We start from the raw sequence: 19,857 nt of genomic DNA on the forward strand, positions 1-19,857 counted from the left end.
GGGCCTGCGTGGGTTTTTTCCGGGTACTCTGGTTTCCTCCCACATTCCAAAAACATACATGGCAGGCTGATTGAACACTCATTTATAAAAGCGGGGTGGGGGATGATACTGTACATGTTTTTTACTGAATAGTGATAATAAGTAAATATGTTACCAAAAGGTTTGTTTAAACACACATTTTAGAAAATTAAAATGTAATATGTCAGACAAATTTGACTGCTATCGCGATTCCATTAAAAAAAGCCATTTGTTGTTGTTTTTGTTGCTGCCTAGTGAATACATGTCCACTTTTTCCCTTCAAAAATGTATTTATCGGGAATCAACAAAAAATTTAAATAACTCACAAAATTGGCACTAAAAAATCTAATCACATTTTATACTTAAGAACAACTTCATATTGTATTTAATTGAAAGATGTTTGTTGTTTTTTCCTCTTTCTTCTTTCTACATACATTCTTGCTGCTGGAGGCTGTAAATTTCCCCAGTGTGGGACGAATAAAGGATATCTTAAGTATAAAATGTGATTAGATTTTTTAGTGCCAATTTTGTGAGTTATTTAAATTTTTTGTTGATTCCCGATAAAGACATTTTTGAAGGGAAAATATGGACATGTATTCACTAGGCAGCAACAAAAACAACAACAAAACAACTTCTTATTGGTCAGTTGAAACGATTCCGTTTGAAGATTCGCTCAGACAATGCGCAAGTTTGCATGCTTCAACTCCTTTTTTTTCTTTTTGGGTGGATGTGTGGCTCCTCGAGGCAATGCTTATCAAAAAAAGCCAACCTATGCATTTGCAAAGCATCGGCTTTGTGCTGAAGATCGTTTTGTTGATGTATTTTTAACATGACTGAAACCTCAGGAAAGCGCTAATGGTGTTTGTCCCTCCCTGTAAGCATGCGCCGCGTGCGTGCGTGTCGAGTGCAAACACAGGCTCAACACACAAAAAAAAAGCGCTCAAAGCCAAGTCTCCCCTTGCAATCATTTGAAAGAGCTTCAAGTTTGTTTTGCCTTTGCCAACAACCACCGTCTCGCACTACTTCATCCTCATACAAAGAGGCCGTTCATTAAATATTAACTTGTTTAATATTGTCTCGACGTTGTGCAGGCAATTCAGCCCAGCACCGCGATAAACATTAAATATGCTTTTCATCTTTCGCTCCTCTTTCTCCATCAAAAAAAAAAAAAAAAAGCAGCAAGAGAACGAGAGTGAGATAGACTGGAAAAAGCGCTCTCTTTAAAACATCTGCAGGGCAACAATGATAACTCCGCCCAATGTGACTTCACTGTTTGGATGCCTGCGTTGAAAAAGCATCTGGCGCAGGGGTACATTTGAAGAGCTTGTCCTTGTTTCGTGGCGAGGTCGCTGTTCGCTATTCCGCTCGAGCAGCCGTCGTTGCACATGACACAAGGCCTTGGTCTCCTGCTGTGTTGTCGAGCGCTTTAAACACGGGACAAGACCTCAGTCAGGCTTTGTCACTACACCTCATGCATGCTAACAAAGAAGAAGGAGAATGGAGAAGCAATGGCGGGGAGAAAGAAATCCACTCGCCCTCAATGCTTCTGTCGATGTGCAGCCCAAAAAATACACAATGCAACCTTAAAAAGTACCAAAACATATAGCGATAAAAGCATCTGCGGTGCCGTTCCAAACACAAATGGCTTGACAAATGTCTAAGTCGAAAGAAATTCATCCAAGAGGATACAAAGAGGAGCAAGAAAACCGTCCACCACCATCACTGTGGAGTATAATACTGCAGTGTCCAAAGCTAAGGAATTGCTCCAAAGCGAACCCAACTTTAGCACAGAGTGCCTTGTAGTGTTTATAGAAAAGCATCAATAACAATTTATTGCTGAAATATAAAAAAATAAGTGAGACAACATCTATCCAGACTGTGGATAATAACGATACAGTGTACGGAATGAAGGCACATGGCCAAGGTGAGCTAACATTAGCATGTGTGTTATACTTGTATAAGTCCCTTGGTGTACCTTGAATAACATCTTTAGCTCACGGAAAAAAGTCAATCGCGGGTACTACAATGGTGCCTTGAACTTATTGAGTGAGTATGTTGGTACCTCCAAATAATTCATATTCATTGAAATGAATGGAAATCAAGTATGGACTCGAATATGGCAGCATCCAGATCTAGCGGGGTTAGCTAACATTAGCATGTGTGTTTAGTTTGGACATTTCTAGGCATCCCAAAAATGTCACAATGGCGCAATAATGACAAATTCACCCAACCAATGAGACATTGCGGTTTACGGCACTCATATGGTGTCTGCTTGTCGTACTTGGTTGACCAGATACTAAAAATAGCGCTTCAGCATACCTTGTTTCGCAAATAGAAATATGCCAATGGAGAGAGAGAGAGAGATAGATAAGCACTTATTCTGGTTCTTTGCTTACTTTTCAAGAGTACAAAAGCTGCTGCAGCCTGGCCCTGGATTCCGGGGTCTTGGCTTAGCAACCCGTTGATACCAGAAATCCACTGATAACCCAGAGAAGTTCCGGAGGAGCACGACGGAGGCATATCTGCGGGAAGTGCTGTAAATATGATGGAGGAGGAGAGGGTGAGAAGGTTTGCAATCGAGTCCAATTTAGAGACAATCAGAAAATCAGGCCTTTGCTGATCATAATGATCGAAAAGTTGACCTCATTTTTAGTATCTGTGTATGGAAGCATGAAGGAAGGGTGGGGTCCTTTGTGGCCCAAAAAATGGTGCCCGCCTGCAGCATTGAAGTTGCCCACCTCTGGACTGAGTCTTATTTTTCTTTACAACCTTCACGTGTGCGATGCAGGAGGTAGTACATGTATAGACGCATCGAGGCGATAGAAATGCAAGCAGTCACTCAAACATGGAGACATTGCCACGCACAAGACACAGATCCGTGGCGCGCACAAGGATATCATGTGACTAGCCCCCCCGCCCCGCCCCTCCATACACACACATGTGCAACGTAGACATAAATAAATGGCTAAACGCACGCTGGAACAATACGCGAATCTCACCATGGCCTCGCTGACAACTAAGGTCAGCGTCTGATGTAAATTGTCGCTGGTGATGGTGCTCGTCTCCGGCTCCATCAGCATATTCCGCCTCCTCCGTCATCTTGTCAATGGCATTCTGGCAAGGACAACGAGCACGGGCCACAGCTCGCGCCACCACATCCTGCCATTAGGGGTGAGAGTGTGGATGGAAAGGCGGGGTGAGGGGGTGCGGGGGGGAATACATGAGGCCAAAGAAGACAAAACGCTGCATAATTACTCAACCTTTTCAATGCGTGTCAGTCTTGTGAGGACCCGGGCACATGTAACTTGAAGGTGAATGAATATGGAAACAAAGCATTGACATACTTGTGTGTTGGGGAGAGCAAAGATTCAATCACGCCGGCTGTCAGTCAAATGTGACGACCACATGGGCGCGCGCTCTGTTTTGGTCTTCATCGTTTCGTGTCTCCTCTAAATCACAAATCATTAGCATTCTCTCCAGGCATGCGTATTACCTGCCAAAGCCTGCCTGCCGCTACTACGGCCGCTGCATTTCTATACATATTTCATATTTCATCCACACACACCCCCCGTCACCGCCCCCCCCCGCCGCCGCCGCCCGGCTTCATGTGCTGTCAACTGCATTAGGCCATAAGATAATCAAATTAATTATACTTCAGCCCCTCTCCTCTCCTTGCCAGCATGAAAAATAGCTTGACTAGCATTAACGGAGGGCAAATGACGGCGGTCCGTCCCCACCCCCTGAGCCCGGTGCCGTTTCCTCTAGTGCTGGTGTCACCGCCGATCTGTCACCCTGACGAGAAGAGTTTCAGAAGGCTGAACCGGGGCAGGTCCTCCCCTGGTCGCCCCCACCCCCCCCCTTCCGCCTCTACTATCCCTGGATCTTCCTGCTCTTCCCCCAGCATCCTCGGGGTGGGGCGGGGGGCTGTGGGATGGCATGTGATGTGAGTGCGGGGGGTGGAGGGAGATGGGGGGGGGGTGAGGAAATATATAGCTTCAGGGTGCAAGGCTGCGGGGTCACGGGTGCTGTGCAACGGGGGTATGTTTTCTGTCCATAACAACCCAACCCCCCATGCACAACACAACATGAAGACACACAAGAGGCAACAAAAAAGCGGAACACATGTTCCCTTCCATATGATCATCCAGCGAGTTTCGTACATTACCGTGAGGCGTTCAAATCACTTGACTTATCCCAGAGACGCGATGCCTCAGGCTAGTGTGCGCGCACACATCCAGTTAACTTGGCACAGTGAACTTCTGTTCAAGAAGTGGTTCGCGAATCGCTCTCCTCACCGCTTCAGAGTTTTGGTGTACTTTCTGTAACACCCCGAAGATGCCATGAGGCTTCTGAGGAAATTGGACGTTAGTGTCGAGTTGTACGATTTTTTTTGTTTAGCCTGGGTTGTTAGTGGAAGTTACGAGGAGACTTTGCTGCAATTTTTTTTTTTCCTCTGGTGAGTGTCTAGTAAAAAGCAAAATCAAGTCCTCTGGATGCAGTTTATTTTGTGGGTGAAGTTGTGAGTTTGAAATAATATTCAAACTCTTTAAATGGTCTCGCCCCACCTTACCTGCCCGGTGTCAAAGGTCAGAGGACGCTACTGGAGACCCCAAAGACTGAGTGGAGCCTCAGAACGGCTCAACCCATCACTAGTTTCTCCCTTTGGAATGACCTCCGATTAAACTTTAGGCAAGCCCCCTCGCTGTCCATCTTTAAAACTTGTCTTTTTTAAAACTTGTCAAATTTTTATACTTTGGCTGTCGACTCAGCATCATTTCAGTGTTTTCTGTTTTTTTTTTTTTTTTGCTTTAACCGTCTTATAAATTTGAGTCGAGTTCAACCTCACAGTCCGGAGATAAACACTAGCTTAGCCTATTGCTGCATAATTCTACTCCGCCACCTCCACTGGGCTTCAGCCACTCTGAACCTCCTAAATAATAATTGACCAACTTACGTCAGGTTGTAGATACACAACGTAGTTTTCACAGTGTCCCGCAGTCTTACGTTGAAGCGGAAAAAAAACAAACGCGGTCAAACCTAATCTAATTAAATTCTTGCCTCCATAAACGGCTCCCTGACACTCTTATAGGCATCGTTCGATCGAATGCTCATTTTAAAAGTAAGTAAAACAGTTGCCACCTCGCAGCTCTTTTCTTTGAGCTCCTTTCTGGCGAAGCACCCCCCAAATAAATAAATAAATGAAATTAAATCTTACTGCATCCCTGCAAACCCCGCCCGCGCCCACTTAGCCTACTACCTGAATGCAAAGCGGCCTAATGCGAGGGGACATGTTTATTAAGCTGGGCCTAGTTTGGGGCAGCAGTGAATATTGCAGACGTCAAAGTAGGCCATGTGGAGCTGGAGGAGGGAGAGAAAGGAGAGCGAGAGAGAGAGAGAGAGAGTATGTGAGAGAGCGGCCCCTCTGGAAGCTGATCTGAACTCTAGCCTCCGGTTCCGTGCTCCTCCTCTCCTCCTGAGCAAAGTTATAACACACCAAAGGCTTTTGTTTTTCCATTTATTTTGCTCTGAGTGTGCTTTTGGGAGCAATGAGCACCAAAGAGGGACAAATGTCATTTTTTTGTTTTTGTTTTTGTTTCGGCCGCCATGTTCATCGCTTTGTGTCGAATAGCATTTGAGTTCATCCGACAAAACGGCGTTGGTTGTACTCACGCTGGCTTTGCTCTCTGTGTGCATGGCGGTAAAGCGCAGATAGCCGACTGGAGCGAAGGCATCCGCCGAGTGGATCACCGTCTCGGATGCATCGCTGCCATGCATTAGGGAAATGCAGTCAGAGGTTGAGGTCAGGGTGAGGCATTAAGTCATAAATTTAAAAAAAAAATAATAATAAATAGCGTGGGATTTACTCCATTCTCCCACAATGCTTTTAGCACTATTGAGTGATTTAAGCCACTGTTGGTCACTCATGGAACATTTATCATCATCCTCATATCTGCGTTGGCTTCCAGAATCTCTACTTAGCTGCAACAGTTGCCCTAAGTCTCCGCTTGGATAAAATTTGTCTCCTTACCAAGGCAACTCCTGGTCAGTCATTAGTGGAGCAGATTCGTTATCATCATGTCAGTATGATATTAACTCCATAGTGTCTGTTTTGATGCTACATTCCATTTCATTGCCGCCCTTAGTGTCATTTGAAAATTTGCCTACATACCGTGATGACCCCGTTTTTCAAGTACCTGGCTCAGCTGAGCCTTAGCTCTGGATGCTGCAGAATTTACTCCACAGTCTCCCCTTTGCTGCAGCACTTAATTTTCTTGCTGCCCCAAATCTCCTTTTGGATAAATTGTGTCTCCTTCCAGAGACCTCCTGACTTTTTAGTACCTAGCCAGCTATGCCTTAGGCCTGAACGTGCAAGCATCACACTCCACAGTTTCCACTTTTCTGCAGCACTGTGTTTTCTTACTGCCCTCAGTCTCCTCCAAAATTTGTCCAATAGAGATGGAATTTTTGAACGTTAATACTCACATGACAAGCCTCTTTTTGAAGAGGGGGCAATCTAGGGTAAAGGTTTCATATTCTCCTCCTTCTCCGCAAATATGGACGCCGTACTTCTGGGAAAGCTACGCAAACCAAAAAAAATATACATATATATGCTCAATAACATTAAATTGAATTAAATATGTTCATGTTTGGTTTTCATATATTCACCACTACTCTTACAATGTACTGCATGTAACACAAATATGACAACAACAAAAAATATAGCTCATAAATAGAACAATGAATACAAAAAGAAAAAAAACAACAACTTAATGATTATTTCGAACATAAGATGCCTGATGTTTACCATTAGCAGTCCGTACAAGAACACGATATGACCATTAAGAGCATCCAAAAAGGTTTGTGACCTGTTTCAGGTAGGGTGCCATTTCAGCCAGAGATTTTCCCAGGTGCTTGTCGGGATCCAGGCCTAACACGCAGATGGCGAGACAGAATCACAGATTACTGATTGAAGATGGCAGACGTCAACGCGCAACAAAATCTGCAGAGAGCATCTGTTTGTTTGACTTTAAAAGTGGTGTATATACATCTCTGAGGGCAAGGCTAACAGTTTTCAAAAGCATATGGCACACCAAATTTCATACTCATACGTGCAACATTCCCACCTCATCTCGTTCACCCCCTTGAGAACATAAACTGTGGAAAGAGACTTTGTTTATTTGTCTTTTTCCCTCCCAGTGCAGGGAATCGACTCAAGGCCATGGGGAGGGGGGAAAGGTGGAATACCCAACGTGCCTCACTCTCCTGAGCCTCATACCGTCAACATCCTATGGCAACCCAAATAAGGGGGTCGACTTGATTACTTTAACCAGCCAGATAAGAGCTCACCAAGGAAACAAAGGAAAGTTGCATGCAAAGCTTACACCAAAACCGCTGGCATGGCACTCATGTCTACTACAGTGAAAATTCAAAATCTGAACACCCCCGTTTGAATTCACACCCGGCTCAACTCTCAATGAACCCTTTCAGGGACAGCGGTTACTGCAGTGGAGAGCTTATCATATTATCAGGTTACAGGGTGCATGAAAGGGTTAAATACCACTTCATCTAGCATTTTTCTTATGACGACACATCCCTACATGTTTGAGCCTACAAAGCAATTTGTCTTCAAGTCTGCGATGGCTGGAATATACTCCCGGTGGCTATCCATGCGGTTTTGAGAGGCATTAGCCACGAGCTAGCTCACAAGCTAATCGGAGCTCCTCGGAGGGATGTTGCGCTCGTCCGCTGCGTCACCTTCTTTCTCGGTGGCGTGTCGGTGTGTCGGTGTGTCGGTACCCCAAGAGATAGGCAATGATGCGATTAAAAATTCAGTTTCAGCAGTTAATTGTTCATATCTGAAAACAACGATTCCATACGTCACAATAGCAAGATTACATCCCACCACGACTGAAAACCTTTCTTAATTGATTGACGTGATCTTTTAACAAGTGGCCGACCCACCCTTAATGATCGCCGAGATGGTCCGTGAAACCCTTCGCCCCGCTGCGGGGGGTGTGTGAGGCGGTGCTGTTCTCCGGCACATCGACGTGTCTCATTAAAGAAGCAAAGTTAATCGTAATGTGAGAATATCTTTTCCCTCGTGGCCTGACAAGCTCAAAAGGTTAAAGTGGCAGTCGGCGCGAGCCCACCCGTAGGGAGCCGTGGGTGGGAGGTGTGAAGGCGGGATTTGGGGTTCATCTTAATCCCAGTTGCGTTTCACGATGGTCCAACACACGGGGAGGGTTAGAAAGAATGGGGGCGCGACGGTAGAGTGAGCACACATCCTTATTCTCATCCCGGGGGACCCGTGCTCTTAATTAGAGTGAGAATTTCTAATCTCAACATCCTCTCATCTTAACCCCGCCGCAAAGGTAATAAGGAGGGACGCATTAAAATTCAATCCCTTTTAAATATCCTCTATAATTAGTCATGTCTTTTAACAAAATCTTCATAATTGGCTCCAAATTGCAGAGAGGATGCCACTTTCTTCTCCTTTTGTGATAGTTTCATTAACTTCTCGGCTCTTAAATGATTAATGATCCGCAAGGAGACGTTTTTTACAGGCCGAGGGTTTAAGGACCAAATGTTCGCAGGAGCCAAAAATGTAAAAAAAGCACGAACAACGTCAACACACTTCACCTCGAAAGGCCCTTATTGATGCTCCCGACTTCCTTTGAAAGACGAGCCTTCAGCCAGCTCACGCTAATTTATTTTAAAAGCGCCGTCTCACAGTTTTACAAGTTGACCGTAACCAAATTGCTAAATGATCCCGTATCTGCCGCTGGAGACACTTTGGATGGGAACGGAATTTCTGGAAGATGGGCCTTTGATTTCATGGCATCTCTTCAATCGCAATTAATAATGGTGAACTTCAAAGCTAAAGAATCCAGTGTCGGTGGGGATCAAAATCCAATGCTGATGGCTTGAAACTGTACGTGATGATACGACACATCACAATATCGGATTTTGCCCCGGCGCTAGGGCAGTGACAAAAATGAGGATGTTTCTATGGTCTTGTTCTAAAAAAGGTAACCACATGAATAAACTGACATTCCACTTAGCATTTCCCAGAAATTTTCACCAAGTTCTAAAAATGTACAATTTGTTTGGAGAATCATGGCGTTGTATTTCTCTTCAGTGTCACCTGATGGTCTCGGTGGGTCACAGTTTGAGTTGGCCCCGCTGCAAGTGGACAGTCGGGGAAAAACGTTTGTTTAAATTAAAAAAAAAACAAAAACAATAAGAATTGTCGGAATTAATGGCTTAGGCCCTGTGTGACCTTCCGATGTGACTGTTAAATGAAAACCAGACAGTTTGTAACTCTGCTAATGAACAAAGCATCAAAATAGTATGTCTCAATATTGTGATTTTATGGTTGGCGGATGTAATTGATAGCGATTAAAATTTCTTTTTTTTTTCAGGGAAAATCTGATGTTTCGGTGTAATCATGTTTTTTTTTCAATTATCATTTTCAAATAAAGTTGCAGACCAAAAAAAAAAAATATCTGTTGCAAGCAGCAATTCATCGCAGACAATGCCAGGCAGTGTAACCAATTAGAACAAGTCTTACAGAATTTCTTTGTAGTTTCATTGACCTTTGCCCATCGCTAAGAGCTTTAGTTCTGTGAAGTTGCATCGTTAGCTCAATCTGCTTGCGAGTTCCCTTTCGCGTGTTGAATTAAAAGCCTGGAGATGGCAGATAGCATCTTAGCCAAAGCGAGCCTCGCTGTGGGAGCGCTATCGCAGACATCCACGGGGTTTTTCCTCCCAATCTGGTGACAGCTCGGCTTTAATCCCCCACCTTCTCCGAGCAAATTACATTCGGAACGTGTGGCACTTTAGCCCACTAAATGGATGGAATGAGCGTCTCCCCTTCCTTGTCAGTGAGCACTTTTAAAACAACACTCAAAAACAATAGCAGTTTGCTATCTCCTCACGTTTTCCTTTTTTTTTTTTGGGCGGAGGAGGAACACCTAAAGAGGAGCCGAGACAAGTAATATGGAAAATCTGTCAGGCTCTTTATCAGAAATTCAGTGTCTGAAAGGAATTATGGAAAGCAGAAAATATGTCCGATGAAATCTCGTCAGTCCTGGTAAAGAAGGGAGAAACTTACTGATAACAGGCGACACTAAATCCACCTCACGTTTTAATACGTTGATCATACGCTCGATCATCAGTCAGCTCATCGCGTTGCAATATAACACTAAATAGTGACACCTCTAATTATGGAATTATTTGGTTCTGGAAGAAATTTCGTAACTAGAAAATTTTGGAAGTAGAGACGCGTTTTCCATGTAAATGCCCTAATCCGTTCCAAGCCCCCCCAAAATTCAGACATAAATGTTTCCTAAAGCATAAAAATGCATCAAAATATGAAACACATATATATATATTTATCTCCACACATAGACACATTCGATAGAGGTCCCTCTTAGCCAATGGGATGCCAGGATGATGCTCGATAATAAATAATTTGATTTTGCACATGCCAATTATCTTTGGAGAAGAAGCCCAATTAACCGGGCGACCTGTGGTGCCCCTCAATCGATTACCTAATTACATGAATATTTGATCATGACTTTCAGAATAGCCAATTACTCTACCTTTGTGCGTTCGAGATACTAAGCATGTATTTCGTCTTTTTTTTTTTTTAAATGTCATTTTGAGGCACACAGAAAGTGGATCCCCCTTTCAGCGGTAGTGCACGGACAGTGATGCTTAACTCATTCATTTCCTGCCAATTTTGGACCAAGTCTGAAAAGACGTTTAAAAACGTCTTTGGGAGTGAATGAGTTAAGATGAATGGCTGTTTTACAAAATTTGATGCAAGACACATTTTAAAATGCTCTGCCATTTGTTGTCCACAGACTGTTTCGTTGAACATGCTCAGACGGAGGATGAATCGTTTTGTAAAATGTGCAGGTCTGGCTAAATGATTTGTGTTTCTTCTCAAAACAATGCAAATGGATTTATGAGAAAAGCGCTATTTATAGGTTTGTGCATCAAGATTGTTTTCAATAAACAGAAAAGTAAAATAAAAACAATAGCTTCGAAGTGGGTTTTGGTGAGCACCCTTGTATCAGCCTAATTTGTTTTGTTTGAATCTGTTTTTGTCTTATTGACGTTCCAGTTAAGTTAGTGACCACTGGAGCTTTTTTTTCTCTTTTTGGGTCCACATCCGCAAATAGTATAGACGACATTTTCTTTTACCGTATACTTTTCTCCTGTTACATGGTATTAAGTTGCCATCAACCCAGATTTCAAACTTGCAGAGAATTCACTTAGGGGATTATCCCGCATTTGGACAGCTGTCTTTTCACAAACGGGGATTTGTCATCAAGCTATATCCTCCCTTGAAGAAAAAAAAAAAAAAAGATACTTTTCTTGATCCATTCACTTTTAATTTGCACCTATCTTCCCCAGCAGCAAACGATGAAATATTAATCTTTATTGACTTGGCAGGAAAGCGCAGGGACACATTTTGTCTTATTATTTTGACAGAAAATCATAAGCTGTTTTAGCTGTCATTTCACAGGGAGACTTAAACTTTGACCTCCACGTTTTCCTTTTTTTTTTTACCTCATAAAGTAAATCCCTTCAAATCGCTGTCCTTTTCTGTCTCGTGTGCGCACGCACACACACACACACGCACGCATACACACACACACACACACACACACGCAGAGGCCACCAGGTATGCTGTTGTGCTGTCACACAATCTCCCTTAAAAATGTGACTGACTGCCCAGACCTGCTCCCACCAAAAGCTGCAATTAGAAGAGCACTGCCTAAAGGCCCCCCCATTCAAAAGTCTCCTTTCTAATTGTTTGTGCCGCGGGACAAGGGAGGAGTCAGGAGAGATCTGATAAGATCTCTTTACTTTTTTTAACATTTATTTATTTTTTTACCTGTAGCCAAAACACGCGCACACACCCACACGCAAAACGCCAATATAGTGGGAGGCCTCGTTGCACGCTAAAAAAAAGACACCCGAGGTGATGTTTCTTTCTAATTATAATCTCTGCAAAAATGTGGAGGATTTGCTTTCGGATTAAGTTTTGTTTATGGTTGAGGGCAGCGGAGTTACACAGTAACTGGCTGAAGGTGTGGCTTTTTTTTCCTTTCTTAAATTTAACACATGAAAATTTTTCTCATTGTGCATTTACTAGAATTACAAAAACTCTGTATGGGGAACTCAGGATTTTTTTTTCTAAATGTATTATACATGGCAGCCCGGTGGACGACTGGTTAGCGTATGGGCCTCACAGTGCAGAGGTGCAGGGTTCGATTCCGGCTCCGGCCTTCCAGTGTGGAGGTTGCATGTTCTTCCCATGCCTGCGTGGGTTTTCTCCGGGTACTCCGGTTTGCTCCCACATTCCAAAAACATGCATGATTGAACACTCAAAATTGTCCCTAGGTGTGAGCGTGGATTGTCAATCGTCTCTGTGTGCCCTGCGATTGGCTGGCAACCGGTTCAGGGTGTCGTTTCATGTTTATCATTTTTTAATTAAACATGAATTGTTGAAGTGGTATAATCACAGATTTGTTCACATTACTGTTGTAATCTGACTTGTTTGGTCAACTTTTCTGAGGTTGTCATCGTAAACGCTTACAAGACGGCAAGTCAACGTGTTAAGTACTTGAACAAAATTGTTTTTTTTAAAAATATGAATTCATGGTTCAGTCACCTTTATCTTAGCTTAAACGTAGACTATCCTATCAAAGAATTTGTTTCATAAAGCTAATCGTTGATTGAAACACTTGAATGTATTGCTTGTGTTTGTTAAAAATAAATACATACCATGTATTTACTTAAAAAAAATGGGAAGAGGGCCTGAAAAAATAGGTCAGTATGAAATTGGCTGGGATAACAAAAAAAAAAAAATCATGAATTGTTTTTCGAAATCCGTTCAGCGCTATGAACAACTGATGAGTCCCGATCATCATTAAGTGTGGTGAGATTTTCATATCTCGCCAGAAAACTCAGGAGTCTCTACCAGCACCGCCACTTTGACAAAAGTGAACATTTGAACACCCAAGAAAAGTCAAACTTTTTTTTAGGGGGGGTTGTTTTCCTTAACATCCTCCCATTAGTCAGTCGTCGCCTCACCCTCAGGCTCCAAAACAGGCAAGGTAGCGCACCGATTACAGCACATTTACCTCAACGCGGAAGCAGTTGAGAGACACAAATGAGCGCTCGTCCGTTTTTATCGCACGAGGGTGGGAAGTGGGTATTGCTGCGGCGCGGCGAGGGACACGTGCCGTTTATCGACGGGCTAAACGTGAAACGGGGAGGAGGTGGGCGATCACCTGCGATTACTTCTCGGCTGCCAGCCAGCCAGCCCGACGCAATCGTGTAGGCGCCTTCCTCCCTCTGCGCTCCTTATCTCCTCATATTGTTCTCCGCTTCAATACCTTTGCCTCTGGCGTACCGGCGCTAAGCCGCAGATTGGCGATGAGGCCGTGATTCTGCCTTTCTCGCTTTTCTTCTCCCCTCGTCCTATCAGTCACTGATCGAAATTCTTTGATTCCCGTGACTGCTTCACAAAGCCTCAAGAGAGAGTAAAACGACTGACCGTGAGGGGAAGGGATTGCGGTGCGCAGGGGCTGAAAGCGGGGGGGGGGGGGGGGGGGGGGGAGAAGAGAAAGCGGAGGCCATCTCACCGAAGGCGGCGACTTTGATGAGGATAGCGTGGACGTCAGATGATATCATCTCTGAGAGTAGCAACTCCTGATCTCGCCGCCACAGGTAGGCCAGAGGCTGCAAACCAAGACGCAAACACCTGGTGGGGGGTGAAAGTGGGGGGGGGGGGAGGTTGATTACAGGGGTGCCAAAAGTTTCACTAAAGTTGCAGAACTAAAGAGTTCAACCGATACATTTACTAAAAAACATGCAACAAAATTTGATTCGGACCTATTGAAAGTCTGCATTGCGTTTTATGATTAAAAATATATTCATTCATTCATTCATCTTCCGAGCCGCTTGATCCTCACTAGGGTCGCGGGGGGTGCTGGAGCCTATCCCAGCTGTCTTCGGGCAGTAGGCAGGGGACACCCTGAATCGGTTGCCAGCCAATTGCAGGGCACACAGAAACGAACAACCATTCGCACTCACACTCACAATCAGCCTGCCACGCATGTTTTTGGAATGTGGGAGGAAACCGGAGCACCCGGAGAAAACCCACGCAGGCCCGGGGAGAACATGCAAACTCCACACAGGGAGGCCGGAGCGGGAATCGAACCCGGTACCTCTGCACTGTGAAGCCGACGTGCTAACCACTGGACTACCGGGCCGCCATTAAAAATATATACATTTTACAAAGTACACGTATGAAAAGAGTATGCCTACAAAAATTTGAAAGACTGGTAATTTTGTGGGACACACGCACACACACACACGCACACGGACACACGTAGAATCATTTTATTCCAAAAAGTATTATTTTTTCATTCATTTCATATTTTTTGTCGATATTTTTGGTTCAAAACTAATTATTGCCGAACAAAATAACTTGTCATCATTGGCTCCAGCATGTCCGCAACCCTTGTGAGGAGAAGCGGCTCAGGTAATGGTTGGATGGCGAGATGGATGGATGGATATTTTATTCTGACATTTAATATTGAGAAATAATGTCGGTACAAAACTTTCAGCTCCTTCAAATATATACAATTTTCGATCATAATATTAGAATTTAGGACAAAATCTTCCAGGATTGCAGGAATGCTTGGCAAAGCAAGCTGGGAAAGTCTGTTCGACTCCACCGGGGCTAAACCTTCGTGACACCAGTCCTAGAACTTTTCAGACGCATACCGTAACTCGAAAATGCTTCATCACAACAGACCCGCATCCGTTTACTGAGAAAATCATTTCAAGAAATGGACGAAAGTGCCATGAAGGAGCCGACTCGGAGCTAATTCGGGAATGAAGTCTAACATCAACTCAAAAGAGGTGTGTTCTACCACCCCGAGTGTGTATACGTGTGTGTGTGTGTGTGTGTTGTGAAACTTACACGTTTTCAACACGGACCCTCTGGTAATCAGAGAGAATGGCCCCCACTGATACTGCGTCGACACCCTCCTTTTCCTGTGGAGAGAATGAAGAAACCTTCAAATACAAAGCTCCCCCACCACACACGCCCGCCTCCACTCCCATTTTCGACAATACGCGCGATACGTTCCGTAAAGGCAATGACGTTTGCGTCCCGCGGGTCTTCCAACACTTGTTTGCTCAACCTACAATGGTGTTTCTAATCTGACCCGGGCCGCACACAAACACACGGTTGACATGCGCTCGCACTCATGGCAAGTCTTTCCATTCACTGTCAGGATGTTTACGTTCTGGTCACATCAAAGTCACCGTGGTTCAGCCCGCTCTCCCTGGAGATGGATTTATTTATTCAGCTATGAGTCTTAGCTTGGCGGCCCGGTAGTCCAGTGGTTAGCACGTCGACCTCACAGTGCAGAGGTACCGGGTTCAATTCCAGCTCCAGCCTCCCTGTGTGGAGTTTGCATGTTCTCCCCGGGCCTGCGTGGGTTTTCTCCGGGTACTCCGGTTTCCTCCCACATTCCAAAAACATGCATGGCTGATTGAATGCTCTAAATTGTCCCTAGGTGTGAATGTGAACGTGGTTGGTTGTTCGTCTCTGTGTGCCCTGCGATTGGCTGGCAACTGATTCAGGGTGTCCCCCGCCTACTGCCCGAAGACGGCTGGGATAGGCTCCAGCACCCCCCGTGACCCTAGTGAGGATCAAGCGGTTCGGAAAATGGATGGATGGATGGAGTCTTAGCTTCAATTTTTTGATGCTCTCACTCTCTTGAAAATATCGTCTGCTTATCTCCACTCAAAACTTTGACGGCTTTACAAATCGAAGCCATTTATTGTTGTGTAAGCAGGGTGCAGCGGCGCACGCACACGTTCCCTACCTCGGTGCTTCCTCCCCCACCGACACACACCTGCAGATTCATTAGAACATTACACGCGCTGTAATTAGAATGCCAGGCCGGTGGCGGGAGCGCGGCGGATGGAGCGGCCTCCAGTAAATTACCTTGTAGACATTATCAATTTCCCTGGCTACTGGTCCTTAAGATAACCCTGGCGGTCGTCCTCCTCCCTCCTCCGCCTCCCTCCCCCCCCGCCCGCCCGCGCTTGCTTCCTGCAATTTTTCTCTGCCTGATAAACATGCTGATTAAAGCGAGCAGCGTGTAAACCTTTGATACTTTCCTAAATGAAATCCATGCCCTGCCTGGGGCCTGATGCTGTGCTGCGTTGCACACAAACCGACACACACAACTGCAAGGCGGCATGCCTGCTAACTGCTAATCAGATAAAAAAAAAAAAAAAAAAAAAAAAAAAAAAAAAAAGAAAAGAAAAGATGCACCATTGTGTGCGTATGTGTGTGTGTGGGAGAGTTTTGATGCAAACTACCGCGCGGCAAGTTAAAAACACGTAGATGAACGTGGATCAGGTTTAAACATATTCGGGCCTCAGGATTCAGTTGGTTTTAATATCCTTCCGTTGTGAAAATTAAAAAAAAAAACAAAAAACATTACAGTCAATTCCAATGGCCGGTGACAGTAATTAAGTTGGACTGATAGCGTTTCAGTCCCGGCGTCGCGGCGAAGGGAGCTGTAGGCACACTCGTGTAATTCGAGGTAAGCCTCCGGCCCGGCGCTCTCGTCTAATGCAATGACAACCCTTTTGCCTAAATGCAACTGTCACTTCCTAAAGAGGCCAATTAGGAGGCACGGATTGGCATGAGGAAGGACAAATAGAAGAATATAAGCGATCGAGGTTGGCCGTATCGAGTGAATCACCATCCGTGGTCCATTAAGGGGGGAGAAAAAATCATTTGGTTGGCTTTGAAACTCAGAGACTGAAGTTGCATAACGTCGACCAAGTTGGAGTGTGGAACGAGACCGATCTTTCGGAAGACAGCTTAAGAAGATGACTTCTTTTGGGGAGTTTGACATGCAGCGATGACCAGAACTTGACAACAATCCATCACAAGGGATTCGAAATATATCAACAGTTGTGCATTCAGGTGTATCTCAAATTTTCAATAACATGGCAAAACAATTCAAAGGTTCATCAAAAGTACAAGCCTTAGCGCCCCTTTAAACCAAATCGGAAGACTTCCAGTCCCATTATGGGCCAGCCTCCTTGAAACTATTCCGCACGTCTGGTAATGACAGCACGTCCAGCCAGTACTGAGTCGATCAGTGAAACTGATGTCGGGCGCTTAATTCTTCCTAACGTCCCACTTTCTTGACTGACTGACTTAATAGTTCATTCATTCATCTTCCGAGCCGCTTGATGCTCACTAGGGTCGCGGGGGGTGCTGGAGCCTATCCCAGCTGTCTTCGGGCAGTTGGCGGGGGACACCCTGAATCGGTTGCCAGCCAATCGCAGGGCACACAGAGACGAACAACCATCCGCGCTCACACTCACACCGAGGGACAATTTAGTGCGCCCAATCATCCTGCCATGCATGTTTTTGGAATGTGGGAGGAAACCGGAGCACCCGGAGAAAACCCACACAGTCATGGGGGGAACATCCAAACTCCACACAGGGAGGCCGGAGCTGGAATCGAATCCGGTACCTCTGCACTGTGAAGCCGACGTACTAACCACTGGACTACCGGGCCGCCCTGACTTAATAGTGTATGTTGTAATCAGAATAGATCCGTTTTTCAGAAATGGATGAGCATTCAGGCATGTCCAGACCCCCAAAAGGTAATTCGGAAAAACAGAAAGCTCTAGCAATGATAGTTAAAGAAATCCAAATAACTGCAGCTGCGAGCATAAATGAACAGGGCTTCAGCTTCGCACGCATCGTTTTCATGGCAAAATCCCGATGTGACCTTCAAACTTTGACGCCATTTAAGCATAAAGCTTTGGTACAAGGCCTGGGATTCGCCCAAAATGGCGGCCTCAAGCAAAAACAACCAACTTCCTGTTTCAACTTCGGGCAGGAGTCCGATTCATGGCAGGCATCCCAATACAAACGCTTATACTCATTCGTGTCAATGCCAGCAGGCATTGGGTGAAAGGCGGCGTACTGTACATCCCGGATTGGATGCCAGCTAATCACAGGGCATCCAATTTATAGAGACGTACAGACAAAGAATCAGTCATACGTTCACATCTAAAGGACAATTTTGAGGCTTCAATAAAGCTTCGTATCCAGGGATACCCGAGGCTGAGGCATCCGGGGGGCGCTTCATTCTTCAGGAAACTACTGCGAACAGGGTTTGCGAGGGGCCTGAAAAGAAATCCAAATAAAACCTGATAAAGAGGCAAGGTCGAGCCATAAATAATCAGCACGTTCAGGGCTAAGCGTCTGATGGGCTCTGACCTTGTATCTACATGACCGCTGGCAGATACGCCCCATTTCCATGTCACGCTTTCCCCGCTTTGTGAAATGCGAATTCACCTGATGCTGGACCCAAGACCACGCAGGAACTCAAGCCCCGAGATGGACGAATTCTAATCCGGCATTGTGCGACAGCACAACCCCGCAGCAAGCCCTGTCGAGGGACGACCGTACGAAACAAAGGCTAACTCTCCCTCCTGTCCTCTCCATCAGGCACAAAAAAGCTATTAATGAGGATCTATAGCCCTCAGCAATGGAAGCCTCGGTCCCCAGGCCATGTCCATCAGGGTACTTAGGGTACTTAGCCTCATGCAGTCATTAACTCCCTGTTACTAATTGTCAAATTCATTAAACTCCTCCTTACCCCTGCATCCGGATGGTCCCCCATGTAAATGGATGGAAAAGGGCTGAGTTATTAAGATGTCACCTGCGGGGCGGGGGAAGAATAAGGCCACGAGGCACGCTTCACAAAGAAACGACACGGCCATTAAACCCGATCGCAAGGTTGTGTGCGTGATATACTTTGTAATTATATGCACATTCGTCTTGGTAGGGGACGTAAAAGAGTTGTTGGATTGTATTCACGGTCACGCTGCCTTCAGGTAAGACCGATATTTGTTTGACCTCTTGTAGGACGGGAGGAAAAACATCCCGTTGATGGTTCAAAATGGGTCCCCTTGTTCAGTGGGATCTCTGGAATCAAACCGAATTTGTTACGTGACGCCGGTTGACTTCAAGGTTGTTGGGAGTTTCCAAACAATTTCTCCGTAAGATGACATTGAAAGCGAATCAATACAATTTGAAGATTCATTCATTGTCCCTATCTTACAATAAATACCGTCTGCTCCATATGTAAAAGGGCCATATGGACTTTTGAGTGGCGGCAAGTAACTAGTAATACGGAATGAATTACCGACCTAACAGAGCCTTATGCCCGCGTGCAAAACGGTGCATTCATTCATTCATTCATCTTCCTAACCGCTTGATCCTGGACAGCTGGAGCCTATCCCAGCTGTCTCCGGGCAGTAGGCGGGGGACACCCTGAATCGGTTGCCAGCCAATCGCAGGACACACAGAGACGAACAACCATTCGCACTCACACTCACACCTAGGGACAATTTAGAGTGTTCAATCAGCCTGCCACGCATATTTTTGGAATGCGGGAGGAAACCGGAGCACCCGGAGAAAACCCACGCAGACCCGGGGAGAACATGCAAACTCCACACAGGGAGGCCGGAGCTGGAATCGAACCCGGTACCTCTGCACTGTGAAGCCGACGTGCTAACCACTGGACTCAAAACGGTGCAATATTGAGGAATACAAGCCATTAAGCGGCAACCAAGACCATTAGAACACCATGAAATATTAAAAATTCTATATTCCGGCAGAATACATCAGAACCCTCATTAGCTCCCTCCCAATGGCTGTCAGTGTGACGTCTTAATTATACTGCTTAACAATACAAA

General features: G+C 45.2%; 1 protein-coding gene across 4 annotated transcripts in view; it reads right to left on the reverse strand.

The window, feature by feature from the left end:
* Nucleotides 1-19,857, reverse strand: part of dph6 (diphthamine biosynthesis 6) — a 163,982-nt gene that overhangs the window by 28,941 nt on the left and 115,184 nt on the right. For all 4 annotated transcript variants that reach the window (XM_052085370.1, XM_052085371.1, XM_052085368.1 and 1 more), the window contains 7 exons: nucleotides 15,029-15,102; nucleotides 13,683-13,801; nucleotides 6,885-6,946; nucleotides 6,502-6,596; nucleotides 5,689-5,782; nucleotides 3,018-3,177; nucleotides 2,415-2,552 (listed from right to left, as the gene is read on the reverse strand). In XM_052085370.1, the coding sequence (XP_051941330.1) occupies nucleotides 2,415-2,552; nucleotides 3,018-3,177; nucleotides 5,689-5,782; nucleotides 6,502-6,596; nucleotides 6,885-6,946; nucleotides 13,683-13,801; nucleotides 15,029-15,102 (742 nt within the window). The remainder of the gene's footprint in view (nucleotides 1-2,414; nucleotides 2,553-3,017; nucleotides 3,178-5,688; nucleotides 5,783-6,501; nucleotides 6,597-6,884; nucleotides 6,947-13,682; nucleotides 13,802-15,028; nucleotides 15,103-19,857) is intronic.

The sequence above is a fragment of the Hippocampus zosterae genome, chromosome 14 (assembly GCF_025434085.1).
Source record: "Hippocampus zosterae strain Florida chromosome 14, ASM2543408v3, whole genome shotgun sequence".
Taxonomy (NCBI): Eukaryota; Metazoa; Chordata; class Actinopteri; order Syngnathiformes; family Syngnathidae; genus Hippocampus; species Hippocampus zosterae.